The following is a 15,750-nucleotide window of genomic DNA, read 5'->3' as shown; positions in this document are numbered from 1 at the left end:
CTGCTCAGCAGCTTCAGGATATTCACGGAACACCATGTGCTGCTGCTGCTTTAGTAGCAGATAGGGTTATTTTAGAATGTGCTTGTTTGGTGTTAGTCTTTTGGGTTTCTTGGCATGTCACTTCGTTTTTTTGTGAGGGATGCAACCAAGAGAGGATATTCCAATTTTACAAAACATTGTAATTTAGTTTCAACCAAGTGGAGCTTTTGGAACAAGCTGGAGGCACAGCTGTAGTCTCTGGGTTTTCCGCCTGCTGAGCGCTAAAGGGCTGCTGTGAACATCCAAGAATGAGTGCTTCTCAAAAAAAAAAAAGGGGGGAAAATAAGCCAAGAGCACTGCTGCAATGGAAAGTCTTGACCAATTTATATAAGGGGATGAAATCAACTCCTGGTATACTACAGATCTGTCCCCAACTCCCCAGGCTCAACCTGCCTTTGTATTTGCTTGAACTCACTCTTGATCCCGCAGTGTGAAAGTTGACCTACTAAGGACATTGTTGCATCTTAATTTAACTCGTACGTGCCGTGCTCTGTATGCCTTCCTGCACGAGTATTGACTTAAATGGATAATTAGAGACCAGAGACGCTGTACACAAACACAAAGCTGAAAAGCAGCTGTCAACTGCTCAAAGGGCCTTAAATTTGGATGAAAAGACGAGCGCTGCTCAGCTACCATCTCTTCAGAGTCCCATGTGACGCTTGAAGTACTGTGGTGGCAGGGTTCCCGTCCCATATATATTGCCTCTCACAAATCTTTGTCTGCTTGAAGGAGGACAAGTGGCGCAGCCCTAACAGCATCCCCAGGAGCAGAGGAAGAGAAACTGCAGCCTCTTAGAGCCTCCAGAGGGAAGTCGGCTTGGCCAGCTGAGTAGCAATGCAGAGCACGGTCTTGCTAAAGGATGAGTGGACTCCAAAGTGTGTCCAAGCTTCATCAAGAGAAAGCTTCCTCTGAACCGCGAGGAATGCTGTGCGATGTTGAGCTGTGTTGGTAAACACAGCTTGTAAGGCTTCCCCTCCTGAGGCTGCCTCGAGTTAGAAGCTTGCTCGATGCCTGGCCGCCAAAGGGGTAAGGGGATTCATTCCGCTGAAGTTCAGACACTTATGTGGAGTGCCTACGCTGAGACCTTAGTGACCCCAGGCTCTCTGCAGCATACGGAGAAGCACGGATGCTTCCAGAGGGGGATTCAGGTCCTTCGTGCTTTACATCTGCTCTGAAAGACCAGAAGGCAATTCAGAACCCTGAGGACTTCTCTTGTCTCTTAACGCTCTGTGTTTCGATCAGGATATATGAGGGATTCTAACCTGGCTTACGCATCTACGGCAAATGCGTCAGGAGCTTGGTGTCTATGGTCAGATGGTACAAACCACGCTGAGACCTCTGGGCTGTATCACTGGCTGACAAATGTTGCATGTTCTTACAATCATAAGTACCCCAAAAAAATCACTTCTGCTTGTTTTGAACGTGTTTCCTCCTTAGCAAGACTTGCAAAACTTCATCTGTTAGTAGTTTATACAAATTAGCTCATTTTCTGCTCAAGCTGTTAAGGCAAACAGGATCCATTAATCTGCTTGTCTCCGACACTCGGCTCCAGCTCATGTAGCCTAGTGTCATGAATATTGCCTGTCATTTGTCAGCAATGTTATAGCGTTCATCAAGATAGTCAGAAATGTTTAAAATGGTTGCTTTTGTCCATTAGTTCATAGCTCTGCACAGAGAGAAAACATTAGCCGTAGCACGAATACTCAGAAGGACTCGATGCGCAGTAGCCAGCCAGCTTTCTACTAATTGTTAAAATATGTTGCCGCATTTACTGCTACAGATTTTAAACCAGCCTTTGCAGCCTGAGCGTGTAATGTTCTTGTTGACGCGTTCTTGTTGACATGTTTTATTTCCTTCGCCTTTACATCGAGCTAAACCCTGCAGGCTGACAGCGGTTGGCGTTAGCCCGCGCGGGGCAGAGGCAGCCTCATTAGTGTCCCTCACCCGAGGAGCTGGTGAGCGGCCCTTCAGGTACGCGGCATTACGCTTGCAAAACGCCTGCCAGATTGGGTTCCCTTTCTTTTTGACTGCTGCTGAGTATTTTAAATATTTTTTTTTTTTCCCGGTGAAAATAACGAAGGCAAGGGCGCGTGCCTGTTGGCTGGGGCTGTGTCATCGGCTGTCACCGCCAGCTTGCGGAGGCACATGTTTGTTGACTTTGCATTGTTGCTGCACAAATACAGATCTCGTGGCCCGTTTCTGGGGGCTGGGGGTTGTAGCTTTAGTTTCAGATCATAGATCTTGGTCCAACAGCCTGTCTCAGAGATTTGAATTAATAAATTCAAATCCAGAGTTGATTTTTTTTTGTTTAACTTGAGGATTTTAATTAGAATGCCATCTTTACTGTATACCCGTGTGACATCAGCTGAAGTGCAAAGTAAAGGGACAACCACCTCAATGCCAATAATGAAGCGTTTAACAAGTCTGCTATCAGCAGCACATACTACTTGAGAGATCTTACGATTTCATCAGCCAACGGCACTTGATGTGGAACTGTCTTCCCCTGAACTGGCAGTTTTGCCACCTCCCTCCAGTGTAGTTCACAGCAGAGAAATAAATGTGCTGCTTCCCTGCTATACACGTTGAAACATTCTGTAATGTGCTTAGCATCATATGTGGGACCAGGGCTGCTCAACCCAGTTCGGCTAATTACTTACTGATATCAAGTAGACATTAATTTTTCACTTAAGTGGTGTTACGGTCAGAGGAAGGGCAAAGGGAAGAAATATCTGCGAACTTGGAATGCAAGAATCTCAATTTTATGGTTGCAACTGTTAGCCAAGATAGGTGATAGTGACACCAAGTCCTACTACCTGTGTAATTCTGATTCTACTAAACATATAAATATGTTTATATATATATGTGTGTGTTTATGTGTGTGTGTATGTATATATATACACACACTTACCCCAGGTTCATTTTCTGTCCTCTTCTTCCTCATTTACATAAATTGCAATCCATCCATTGGAATAGAAGCAGCGCTGCTTGGGGCACTGCAGAACCGTGTAGTAATTACTGTATTCCAGCTGAGCTAATGAGTTTGTATCTCCACGCCATCCTCTCCTGACAGTGGACTAGCCTAATAGTTATTTATTTTGACTAATCTCCCATAAAGGCTGCTCCCCCTAGTCTCCTCCATTATGTGATTTAGATGGGGAATCATTCTAGTGCTTGATTTTTATTATAGTGGTTATGGAACATTACTGGAATCAAATTAAATTTAGACATATTAAGGAGTCTGGCACAGTAAATACTGCACTTGTGAAGTTTGGGGGTTGAGGGATTGGAACAAAACCTGTTTCTCCAGCACCTTCCCATGTTCCCAGCTAAATAAAGCAGAGGGGCAAACCCCGGGCTGCCTGTCTGCAGCATTGCTTGTTTCCCTCGGTTAGAATTTACCGGGCAGCGAATGAATAATTGAAGTTCTCCTGCCCACATTTGAATACATATTCCCACCGACGGCGGGGATTCAGGCTCCCCGCGTTTCACTCGGCATAGAAATGCGCTGGCGGCCGCCCGCCCCGCCGCAGGCACTGCCGTGTCGCCCCAGCCTCTGCGCCCAGTCCACCCCGAAAAACGCTGCTCCACCTCTCATCTCACTCTCCCCCCGCGCCGGGGAGGAGCAGGGAGAGACCCCCTCGGCTCGCTGCCTTCCCAGGGAGTGCTGCCCGTGTCCCCCCCTGCTCATTAGCTGGAAACTCGCTGCCGTAAATAAGGCCGGCACAGGTCAGGGGAATCGCTGGGGAGCAGCACCTGCTCGTTTCAGATCTAAATTTGACCCAGTAGCTGACAGCACGGTGTTGGTAATTCAGTCGTGCTTCTTACTAAGGCTGGCTTACAGTTTATAAAGGGTTAATGAATGATTAATAGAAATTTTAATGCATTTTAATTAATTGCTGAAGAGGTCAATAGGTTGTTTAGAAACATGGCTTGAAGCCATGTATGACATCTTCTATTGTGTTCATAACTGCCTGTTATGCATACAGTCTAAACACGCTTTATATCCTCTATTAATAATGCATTAACCCATTGTAAGGCGTTTAGAAACAGCATCGCGGGATGGTCTGAGACCAGTCATTCTTATTCTGATCTTGCAGTTTTTACTCTCGTGAACGGCGCATTGGCTCCGAGAGCACTGATCCTGCTGCCCCTGTAACCTGGGGGCCCGCTGTCACCCGCCACACAAGCGGGACCAGCGCTTGTAAGATTATGTCTGAAAGAGGCCTTGCCTATGAACAACCGGCAGAATCTGGAAAGATTTTAAAAGCTGGAGCAGCTGGGTCAATCCCAAGAAAAACACTTTAGGTAACTGAATTAGAAGGTCCTTCCTGTAGACCATCCCAGTCTTTACATATATATACATTCACACATATCTATATATACACACACACATATATATATATAATTTTAATATCTATTGATTTGTGAGTGAATGGGCGGCTCATGAAACTAGGGTCCTGAAGAACCACACAGCTGAGCAAGAGGATAGAGGTCCTGTCTATGAGAGCAAATATCTTACCTTACTCCACGCAGGTGCTCTGAAAACAGTGAGCTGGCACAGTCGTAAATTCAAGCCCCAACCGGCCTCCCAGCCTGAGCTGTGTCTGGTGGGATACACTGCCTTGATACTTAACATCGCGAAGGCTGGCCAGCATGTTAAACAGCCAAGCCAAGTTCCCTCTCCTGTGTATTATCTGCCTGCTTCTGCCCACAGGCGTAGATGATGGATGTACTTGACCCCACCAGGGGTGTTCGCTGCGTTACGCCAGCGAGGCTGGCAGAGTTAGGGGGCAGCTCACATACGCAAATGGGATTGAAGGCCACCGACTTGATGAACTTACTCTTTTTCCTACTGCAAATGAGGAGCCAGGACATCTGGTGGTAATGATCTAAATGCACTTTTATCCCATTGCAACATAAACGTGAATTCCCAAGTCACCTAAATCCACATCATGTAATTATGAAAGCGGCTATTAGTGGCGAGGAAGATAAGTAGCAGAGGCTAGTCCCATATGTTTAAAATCATTCTCTGGTACAGATAATGGCAGGCAAAACCAGGTACAAACCAGCAGCGGAGGCTGAACTGCTTTGAGGCAGCTCTGGGGTGGCTGCTAGGTGACAAGAGCTGGGGAAACCAGTGAAAGGAACACCTGAGTAAATATTCTGGGGACTGCTGGGGAACTGGCAAGCACCTTGTGAGGTCCAAGTGCTTTTTTTCCATGGGAAGAGCAGAGCAGACAGTTAACAGTTTAACCACTAGAGGTTTGGTGTCTTTTCTTTTATAAACTGATTTGTGGCGAAAGAAGATAGAGCACTTTAGGAAACTGCGGACTGGGAAGGAAAAGGTGCTGTGACAACCTCAGAACCAACATCAGCAGGAGCTCAGGCGAGTAGCCTCTGAGGATGCCCCAGGGGACAGAGCTCGTGGGCAAGGACTGATGTGACAGATGAGACTGCCCCCCCCTACACAACGCGGTTCTGTGCTGGGGAACGCGGCCCTGCTCTGGATAAACTTGCCTGGGGACTGCTGGCCGTGTAACGGTATGTCAGCGTAGCTATGCCGAGCGGGCAGGCAGGTCAGCTTGTCCAAAACCACTCTGGGTACCTCTGCCCCGCGCTGATGCAGAGGCATCGCGGCTCGTGGCCGGGCACACGCTCTCGCCATCTCCATAGCTCTGTTTCCTCGTTCGTAAGTTGGAGGCAAACATACCACCCATGACAATGGGCTTCTATAAGAAATAATGGAATATTGACCATATTTCAGCAAACTTGCCATAGATTTAATTCCAGTGAACTAAAATTCAGCATGTCTCTTTCAGTTCAATGCTCTGGACGCTAAACAGACTATAGTAGAGTGAATTTATTTGTATTGGCTTACAAACATAATAGCTGCACGGTTAACAGTCCTGGATGACCCATAGATTTTTCTACCTGTTCAGCGTGTTGCTTAATTCTTCTATATCTGCCTCCCTTCAACCCTCCCAACCTAAAACCTAAGAACTGGATCTGCACGTTCAGCTCCAAACAGGAAAGAGAAAGCAAGGTCAAAAAAGACCAAAAGTGGTAATAAATACTATAGTCACACGAAAAGTTGTTGTTTCCCCCCCCCCGACCTCCAAATCACAAATGGAATGCAGTTTAAAAAAAAAAAAAAAAGAGAAGAAGAAAAAGCAGATCAAATATTTATGTTGCCTGCAGTCATACTGGGGGTCTTTCCAAGAATGGTTCACCCTGATTTATGGTCAATCCCGATTCAAATGACATGAAAAAACTTACAACATGAAACGAACATTTGGGGAGTGAATCATATTTGAAAATAAACCTTTTAAAGAGAAAACATGATTGTGTATATGGAGTGCAGGCAATCACTTACTGCAAATGAGTATTTTGGTTGTGTTTTCTGCACATTCAAAGAGAAATTTCAGATGAAAAATGGTGGGAAAGTGTTTTGTTTACAGACCGGAATATAATAGAGAATTTAAAGATTAGACTCATTTTACTTTCACAGCGCTATATTTGCATCTATGAAATATGAATTTAGCATTTATAAATTAAACATTTTCAGGTATAACTCAAGTTCTTTCACTGGGAAAAGGTGGGTTTGTAGGCTCAGCCTTAGCCTTCGGTTTGCACTTGTGTGTCAAAAAGGCATAACTATACCAAAAGAGCTCTGACTTTCTTTTAACACACCACAATTTCTCATGGGGATAAATTTACGCTGGAATTAATTTTTCCTGTGCTGGTTTAGCCTTTTCCTTTCCTGAATAAGAATAAACCGTACTGCTACGAACACCGTTCTGCTGTGGATAAGGATCTGCATTAGGGTTAGGTTTGTACCAGCTGAATAATTCTAACATAAAGTGGTTTAACTCCTGTGCAGAAAAACATAGCGCAAAGAAAAGTTTCTTAAAACTTCTCATGGTTAAACAAGAACGCGCAGAAAAATACTGCCTCATTTTGTAGGAGAAAAAAAAAAAAAAAAAGAAAGCTTTTGGAAAGGAGTTAAATCCTTTCATCAGGGAAGGTGGTCGTCTGGTAAGGGATGCGGAATAATGCTGTGTGTGACAGGGAGCTCTGCGGGGTGGCTTTGTGGGCAGGTGATCTGTGTAATACAGCCAGGTTCTTTTAGTAGACGTCACATTATTCTCCTGTAAGCAAAATTGGCTGCTAAGATATTGCCTTAAAAAAGAAAAAAAAATTGCAATTAAATAAAGTGAACCAATGAGGCAGAATCTGGAATTACTTGCACCTTCAGGCTTAAAACTGTTTATTTGGGATTAAAGCCCAAATCCAACATTACAGCCTGGAATCAAAGGTGCTATTCGCTCTGAAAAACATTACCTTTTCTATTGTCCTAACAACCGGCTGGGGGGGAAGGCTTAATGATTGAGGTGTTTTAACTCATTTCTCTTTTAAAAAGCAAGGGGGGATGTAATGTTTTTTTTTTTCTGAAGGATTGGCTGTATTTTGAGCAGTGCTTTTCCTCACGCGAACTTTCTCATCCAAAGGGTGCTGCTTCCTTTCCTATTAAGATAAGACTAGAGAAATGACTGCTTCCCTTATTCCAACAACATACTCTTTTTATGTCCCAAGGGTTAAGAGTTAACTAACACTCCACGTGCTGGAACGCAGAATTTGTAGAGTGGAAGAAAACCAGTTACAACATCCCACAGAAAAGGGAAACGAGGGACACGAAAGGTTGTGAGTCACCAGGGTCAGGAAAAAGCACAGCAAGGTTTGTAGGGAAGGGTTGCTGAATCTGCCTTTGATGTTTTAATTATGATTTCTTTTTTTTCTGAAGTGTTGCAATCACCCACAGAACGTCGCAGTTCTAATGTTTGATTTTTTTTTTTTTTTTCCTCTGCTTGTCTCATTTTTGTCATCATCCATGCCAAAGAAAATTCCAGGCATAAAAATTTATTGCATAAAGGAGATGATCTAATAATAAATACAGGGACTGGAGCCTCCCATGTCACAGCTTAGGTCTGTTTGTGTCTCTGCGTTTGCCTCTCAGGAAAAACCCATTCACTCTCGTGGGGTCATAGAGAAATGAGCTCTTTGCTGGTTCTGGCACGTGTTATTTTTTTGCAGTTTTAGCCTTCTCTCTTCACATGTAACTGGGGTTTTCAGCAGTTTGCTGTCTTCTCTCTTGGATGGGTGCAGCTTTCCTACCTACTATTATTATTCTCCTTTAATACCCAGGTTCAATAAGCAAACCATCACGACTATTGTTTCAGATGAGGCTAAATCCTGAAATCTTTCCAAATTTTACGCAAGCGAGCTCCTAGAGATCTATGGAAGTCCCAGAGGTCTGGGTTCAGACCAACAAAAATTACGCCACGATTAATTGTGACGCGACTGAGGGGGGAATGAGTACGGGCTGTGGGCTGGGGGTAGAAACACTGCGCTGCCCTCCTTCATGAGGTGAGAGAGGAGGCCTCTGCGGTGAATGGCTGGTGAGCGGTTTCCTTGGATAAGCGTGACAGAAACGTGCAGAAATTTCCATAAAGCTGAGACACCCACGACTCCCGTGCGCGGGCAGGACCTGCAGTAAAACAGAACTGCCCCGAATCGGCTCAGCAAGGAAACCCATCCTGGGAGGGGAAGAGGACTTGTTTCCATCTGACCCCCCACATCCTGAAGCTACTTGCAGAGGAGCCCGAGGGGTATTTTAAATCCCATGATGCTACATCATCATAACATCAGCACCAATTTTGCGTGGAATCTAAAGCACGACAGCACTATCTTGGGGGTACTACACCCCCAGGGTTGCCATCCTCTGGAGGAACGTGTGGTGTCCGTGTTTCCAACACGAGAAACCCTATGTGCCTCTGGATGCTCTTCTCTATTTCGCTCTTTTCCCCTCCTTCAGTCCTTTGCTGTCGGTTCCACAGAAGGGCAGTGTCCAAACAATGAGACGCAGTCAATATGTGTGAAGGATAGGGTGGTTTGTTGTTGTTGTTTTGGTTTGTTTTTTTTCATTAAAAATTAGCTTTCTAGAACATATAGCTGAATGGGAACCTCAGTCTGGACCCTGTAAAGTTTAGCCTGTCACCAGTCTTTTAAGACTCAGTAAAAGAATGTTGCATATTCAATGTTTCTTGCTATGATGGTTCTTATCCTGGTACCTGTGTCTTGTCTGTGCTTGGCAATCTCTGAGACCTGGCTTCTAATACATCTGTCCAGAAAGTCCTCAGAAGGAAGCTGACAACAAAGCATGTGCGTGTCCTCAGCTCAAAGTAAGAAAAGTTTAGACTAAGGTTGCTTGCTGTGAGAAAGCAACTTTAAGATGAAAAGAAAAAGTGAGCAGAAATGAAAGACACTTTTTATTTTTAGGAGAGAACTTGGCTTTGAGTAACAGTTGCTGGAGAGTTCAGGACTTTTGTGTTTTTATAAGTCGTTTAATATAGCCCTGCTGGCTGACAACTGTGAACTATGGTTCTCTGCTGCATGGTGATTCTTCCATTATTTTTTGGTAGTCTCAGTAAAAAGCTTCTTGTCTTGAGATTGGCTGTGATTTAATGGCATTCTTCTAACCTGACTGTTTGTGACACATTCCTCAGCACTTCAGAACAGCTAAAGTACATTTAAAGCCCTGGAGGTTTCTTTCTGTCTTTATTTCTCCCCAAATCACGGGATGTCCAGATTTCACACCCGAGAAAAGCCATGGTATTGGAGGGCTTCCAGCAGCCCGAGAGCTGCGTTTTAGTGGGGGCAAAGAAAAGACAACATGCTGCATGTAGGCATGCTCATTAACAATAGGTAATACTCTGTCTCTAAAAGATGAGTATTTGACAATTGATTGCACGATGAAATGCCACCCGTATACTTGTACCAAGATGGAGCACTTCATGCTTTTTTCCCTGCAGCTGCACCTGGAGCCCAGAGCCTCAGGGCTGAATACACTCTGCAGATCTCCATCTGCACTATTTCATTTGCTGCATGTTGACAACTCACACGCTCTTCCAACAGTGTAGCTGTCAGTACCGCAAAAATTACCTTTTCACTGCCACCGTACAGAAGGGTCATAAGAATAACTGCACAAACCTCTTTGATCCTGTTTGACTTGACTCCTGTTGCCTGCTGTTGTTGCTTCTGTTTTTCAGCTCGTCACGAGGTTATCACCAAAGAGATCCTCGAGCTGGATACGTGGGAGAACCAGTGGAACGTGGTGGCCATCAACATCCTCATGCACGACAGCTACGATGTTTGCCTTGTTGCTAGGCTGAACCCGCGGGATCTCATCCCTCCTCCCCCGGATTTAGTGGACCAATAGAAGTTCAGTGACTCTCAGTGCTTCCAGATTCTGCAGAAACTGAAGAATTTGGAGAGACAAATGCTGCTTTGGCTCTGGATGACAGCTGAGTCCCTCAGAGAGGAGCTGGCAACACATGCTTAAGGACAGAATTGCCTTTGAGCTGCGCTTCTCGGATGATGCTTAATTTGCTAGGACTGGTACTCTGGACTTCTGTGATTGGAAGTCGAGGTTTCCCAGCCTTTGTGTGTGGCTCTTCGTCTTCCATCTGGCTGTGCAAGCTCCAGTGCTGGGCGCAGCCTGGGCTTCTGGGACCCTTTGCCTCACAGGCACAGTGGCAGCCCAGGGCTCGTTTCACAGCAGAGCATGACATACAAAGCAAAGCTCTAGCCAGGGAAATCCCTCCTTTGCTGTTCATCCCACCTGGTTCTACTAAACCACTGGGGAGGCTAAAAAATATATTAAGTCAGCTGATGCAAACCAGTTCAGCTGTACCAAAGGGCCGGACTGTACTTGACTGATGCAGGAGCAGAGGGAAAACAGAGAGGAGCCTTTGTTTGTTTTAAACAAAAAGACATTAGCCAAGGTTCATTAGCCAAGTACACCAGCGACCGTAAACATTATCTAACCCACAGGACGGTCAAGAGATCCTGTCTTTGCCAACAGAGCTGAGCCTGTGCTAGTAGAAAACTAGTCTTTTGGCAACAAGTCACAAGGGAGTCTTCCAGCAGGGTTAGTAGGCAGGCTGTACCAAAGACAAGAAGAATCCTAAATTTTCACATAGATCCTACCTGTGACAAGGTCTGGTGTGACCAGAATCTTAAAGCTCAGTTAGAAAACCCTCTTCCTTTGAGAGACGGAGGAGGGGATGTACATTAAAAAGTAATAAATGAGACCAGTATTATCTGCATATCAGCTCTGCAGCCACAGGAAAAGGATAGATGTGCTAAACAGTAAATGTTTATATAATAGTAGCCGGGTTTATAGAAGTGGGTTAAATGAAGCAGCGTAAGGTAAATCCTCTACCAAGAGAATTGGCTACAATCACGGGGAAGAGGAATAGTTCAAACTGTGCTTCTTAAGGCAGTGCCAGCCTTCACAGGGCTTGAAGACAGTAGGTTAGACAGACAGTTGTTACCAATACTGCTATCCCATTTGAATTACCAATAACTATTCATCGGTTCTCTGGTGCCTACCTCACAGCGCGTCCGTCTGTCACCGCCTGGGCAGTGTGGGCAAGAGAACTGGAAATCTCAGTTGTGCCCTTGGGCCAAAATTGCAAGCAATAGTATGCTGCGAGGCTGAGTGAATGTCAGAGGCAAGCACTGAGAGTAAACTACACTATGGTACAGGAATGATCATTGTCAGCAAGAAGTTGCTTTTGAGGGCTACAAAAGCAGCAACAAAACTGGAAGGAAATAATTGGCAAAGAAATGAGGGAATCCATCAGGTAGTTCATTCATAGTTACTTACAAGGTTTGCACTTCAGAGCATCTCCATTTTCTTTTTCAATCACGTTTTAGGCTGCAAAAATGCCAGTTGTTTTTGTTTTCCTGCAATGCTTATGGCAGAGGGAGATGGAGAGGATGACCCAGAAACCCCTTCCCAATTCTGACTTTCCTGATTCATGAACTATTCTCTAAAATATCCAGTGGGAATATTATGCTGTCATATAAAAACAATTAGCAGGAAGGTCACTAAAGTTTACCTGATAACTATAGTAGGACACTGAGGACTGCTCAGACAATAAGGGAATTGGTGGTGGAAAACTAAGGAAAACATGTAGAAAAAGGAGTAAATCTGTGAGCCTACAGCTAATCTCTTGTCTCCCTTTATGTCTCCCAAGCAGAATGAGTATCACAGCGTAAGCACATATTCTTGTGTTTGTATCGTTTCTGTATCATCCAGTCATTCTTTTGTCTTTCCATCGTTCATATGTAGGTCATCATCTGTCTAGAAGAGAGTTGTGACAAGCATGAAGTTCAGTGGTACAAACCAGTGACCCGTTCCTAGAGCCTTAACCATTCTGGTCGCTAAATGCAGTTGCAGGTATCAGATCAAGGAGGCAAACTCTGCTTTAATATGTTTTTAAACAAAATCAGTAGAAAGCTCTTCCAATTAACCATCCAATATCGGAAACTCTTTTTTCAACTTTAGTTGTTACTGCCAAGTAAAGATAATCTGTTCTAATTTCTCTGCAGAGCTCTCGAGGCAGCTGGAAGCCATGCTCTTGAGCATCAGTTTCCTTGTGAAACTCCAAATTCTGCAACTGTATCTACTGACTTTGCTTTTTATTGTTTGCAGGAAGAGTGTTTTAAAGGTTTTTGGTTGTTTTTTTTTCTCCTTCGGTCTCTGCTCTGTGGTCTATTCCTGACAATTCAAATCCTCCTGAGGTTTAAAGCCCGAGTTAATCTACTGGATTTCACTCTCTCAAAGACAGTCTACTTGGTGGATTTCAAGAGGAGAAGGGGGACTTTTGCAGGCTTTCATTAGTCATATTCGAACGTATATGTGGAACACAGCTGAGACTGCTCTATTAAACTTTTATTCCAGTAGTGAGCTGGCCGTTTCCTTCCCGCTTCGTATGTTTTGCTTTTTAGACTGATATTTAATGAGCTGGATGGAAGGGAAGTATGTACTCTGAGAAGGTCTGTCTTGATAACCAAGGAGAATAATTCGGTGTGTTTTATATATACTGGCCTTGCAATCAGCTAGCTGGAGCTGTAGTGGGCAGTTAACAGGTTTCTCTTCGTGCACCACCGGGAAGCGACCTGCCCTCGCAGGCACCGAGCATGGCGTTCCCTGCTGCCCCCAGGGTCTGACCGTTAGCGGGGACCCTTGTGTCTCCGTCTCTCTCCGTTTCTGCCCAAGTCCAGATGTCTAGCACGGTGAATCAAGCAGAGAATTGTTTTCTTCTGGATTAAATACCTAGAATGCGGGCACTAACTTCATAATTTTGTGGGGGCCCCATGTAGTTCATGGTTTGCCCTTGAGGCGACAACAATTTCTAAACCAATACTTGGAAAGGAAAGCTTGACTGAGGAAGGAGGGAAGAAGCAGAAAGCGTGCTTATTGAGAGGCACAGAACGCAGCCAAAATCCTCCTGAGAGTATATGAATATTGCATGTCTGATGTGTCTGTCTGTGGGTAGTCTCACATTGCTGGGTAAGTCCTTAAGAGTCTTAATTTCTCTATTATAAATCCTGATGGAAAAAAAAAAAAAAAAGTATTACAGAATATGCATTCTCCAAGCTTGGGAGTTTCACTGAAATAATAGTTTACTTCAGCCCCTTTCCGTCTGAGCACTAGTTAGCTGAGCGTTTAATCAAGGCTGTCTTAACATCATCCATAATTCTAAAACGCAAACGAAGCAGCTCTGGCAAGCTACCGACTATATAAATGAATGGGGGGATTATTAAGCAAAGGCATACGCTTCAGTTTCACTTGAATTGCTGAAGTACATCACTAGTTGCCAAATACGAAGAAAAATGTTGGAGAAGTAGCTGGCCACGTGGCACACAGGGAGGAAAGCAAAAAATGAAATGCTATAAGAAGCTAATTGAACCTCTCCGTTTTTATCCACAGCTGAAGTTTTATTTTGACATTGTCCATGTATAACTGATTTCAAAAGCTCTCCTCTCTCTGTTTTCATACACGTGGCCATAGGAACTGCCCACACATGTAGACCATCAGGCCTCTGCCTGCCCACCCTCACACGCCGCGGCTGCGATCGCCTGCGGCTCAGCCCCTGCCCGCACCAGGCAAACACACACATACGTTCTGCATGTCTGCAATATTGAAATTCATGGGGCAGCTCCTGTATTGCGTTCCAGCCATATTGTGCCGCTCGGGAAGCCTCCATTTACCAACAGAAGATTGCCTTGGTGCACGCAGAGCTGTCAGCTCCTCTACCCACGCTCCCAAACATGCTCCAGGAGCATCCAAACCAAGAGACTGGCTCCAGAGATGAGAGCTGCTCCCGGAATATTACAACGTGCAGCGGAGCCAAGGTAGGGTGGAACAATCCTCCCCACCTCTTCCGAGGGAGGGTTCAGATCTAAAAGGATCTGGCCCTGAATCTTCATGTTATATTTTTTCCTCTACTTCAGATGTGTAATGAGATCCTTGATCACACGAAAAGCAATGAAAACAAATGCTAGTGTAGTACATATATTTTTTTAATGTTCAAATATATTCATGAAGATCTATATTGTTTTTCTGCTGATCTGGAAGACAATGACATTCTTTTAATAAGCTCTTTACCTCGGGATTGCTACCTTAGCTACAGTGACGGTCTCTTTCACAGGCTGCTCTCCTAATGGATTGTGTGGCTCCTCTGAAAATTTCTTTCATGAATCAAAATGCTTTGAATCACCAGGTCAGCATTTCAGTTACTCTTTTGCAAATTTCTGTGGCTCTCCCTACAGCTTTTCAAGTGGACGCTAACTTCAGCTTCAAAGAAAAGCTATTCCACCCCCAGTTGTGCGCAGCTGGAACGAGTACATTTGCAATTTACTGTCATTTGACACGTAGAGGTTGAAAGCAAAGGAAATATTGGAAAGTGGCTAAAATATACATAGAATGTACGCGGAAGTACGCTTTCGTCCTCTTCTTGGCGAATGTCTCCTCTGTGTTTACTGCCCTGCCTGGGTGTCCGACGGAATGATTTACTAATAGCCTCTGACTGCAGCCGCAGACAAGGCCACGCCGGGGCTACGCGTTTGTGCTGCCAGAGCAGAGAGAACCAGCGCGGCGCAGGGCCGTGGCTCCTGACAGCCCAGCCGGCCTCGCCACAAGAAATTACCTTCAAAATGCATTTAAGCGTTCCAGGATGTATACCACTATGTGTTTTATATACATATGTATAACATTATTTTTAGAAGTTCTTTACTGACAGGAGGAAGATCCTTTTCTTAACACATACCTGGCAACTCTGTCTTCTGCATAGCTCATCAGAGTACATCAAAAAAATTGCTGGTCTTTAAATATATGGAACTATTCCAGGCTTCAAGTCAAAAAGAATCTTAAATTCCCTGCTGAGCTAAGGAACAAACGGGGAAATGTTGCAGTCCTCGCCTATGTCTCCTTCCTTCCCCGATTTTTTGCTGGCTGTAGCACTTCCCTCAGAAGCTCAGAGTCCTCTTGAAAGCTTTGTGTAAGTCTGTTCTGTTTCTCATCCCCTAACCCCATTTCTGCCTCAGCCCACTTGCCTGACCAGCCCTTAAGCTCCTTCTTTTCCCCTTCAGTTCCCCAGAAGATGGGAACAGCCGCTCGGGATGTTCACCAGGCTCCAGACTTCTCAGAAGCCTATCGCTCCAGCAACAGATCAGCTTTGAAGGACAGAAGGACCACACCAGCTCCCCGGATTTGAGGACACTCATCTTTCAGCAGGTTCTGTCCGCAACCCAAACTCCGTGGCTCAATCCCATTGCAAATAAAACCTGCCTCCTCTGCAG

The 15,750-nt window shown here is 44.9% G+C and overlaps 1 protein-coding gene across 1 annotated transcript in view; it reads left to right on the top strand.

The window, feature by feature from the left end:
* Positions 1-14,274, top strand: part of KBTBD12 (kelch repeat and BTB domain containing 12) — a 43,782-nt gene extending 29,508 nt beyond the window's left edge. Inside the window, exon 7 of the mRNA XM_074602757.1 lies at positions 10,146-14,274. Coding sequence (XP_074458858.1) covers positions 10,146-10,315 — 170 coding nt within the window. The 3' untranslated portion in view covers positions 10,316-14,274. The remainder of the gene's footprint in view (positions 1-10,145) is intronic.
* The last annotated feature ends 1,476 nt before the right edge of the window (positions 14,275-15,750 follow it).

The sequence above is a fragment of the Larus michahellis genome, chromosome 10 (assembly GCF_964199755.1).
Source record: "Larus michahellis chromosome 10, bLarMic1.1, whole genome shotgun sequence".
Lineage (NCBI taxonomy): Eukaryota > Metazoa > Chordata > Aves > Charadriiformes > Laridae > Larus > Larus michahellis.
The sequence above is the reverse complement of the archived record's forward strand: the minus strand, read 5'-3'. Positions and strand labels throughout refer to the sequence as shown.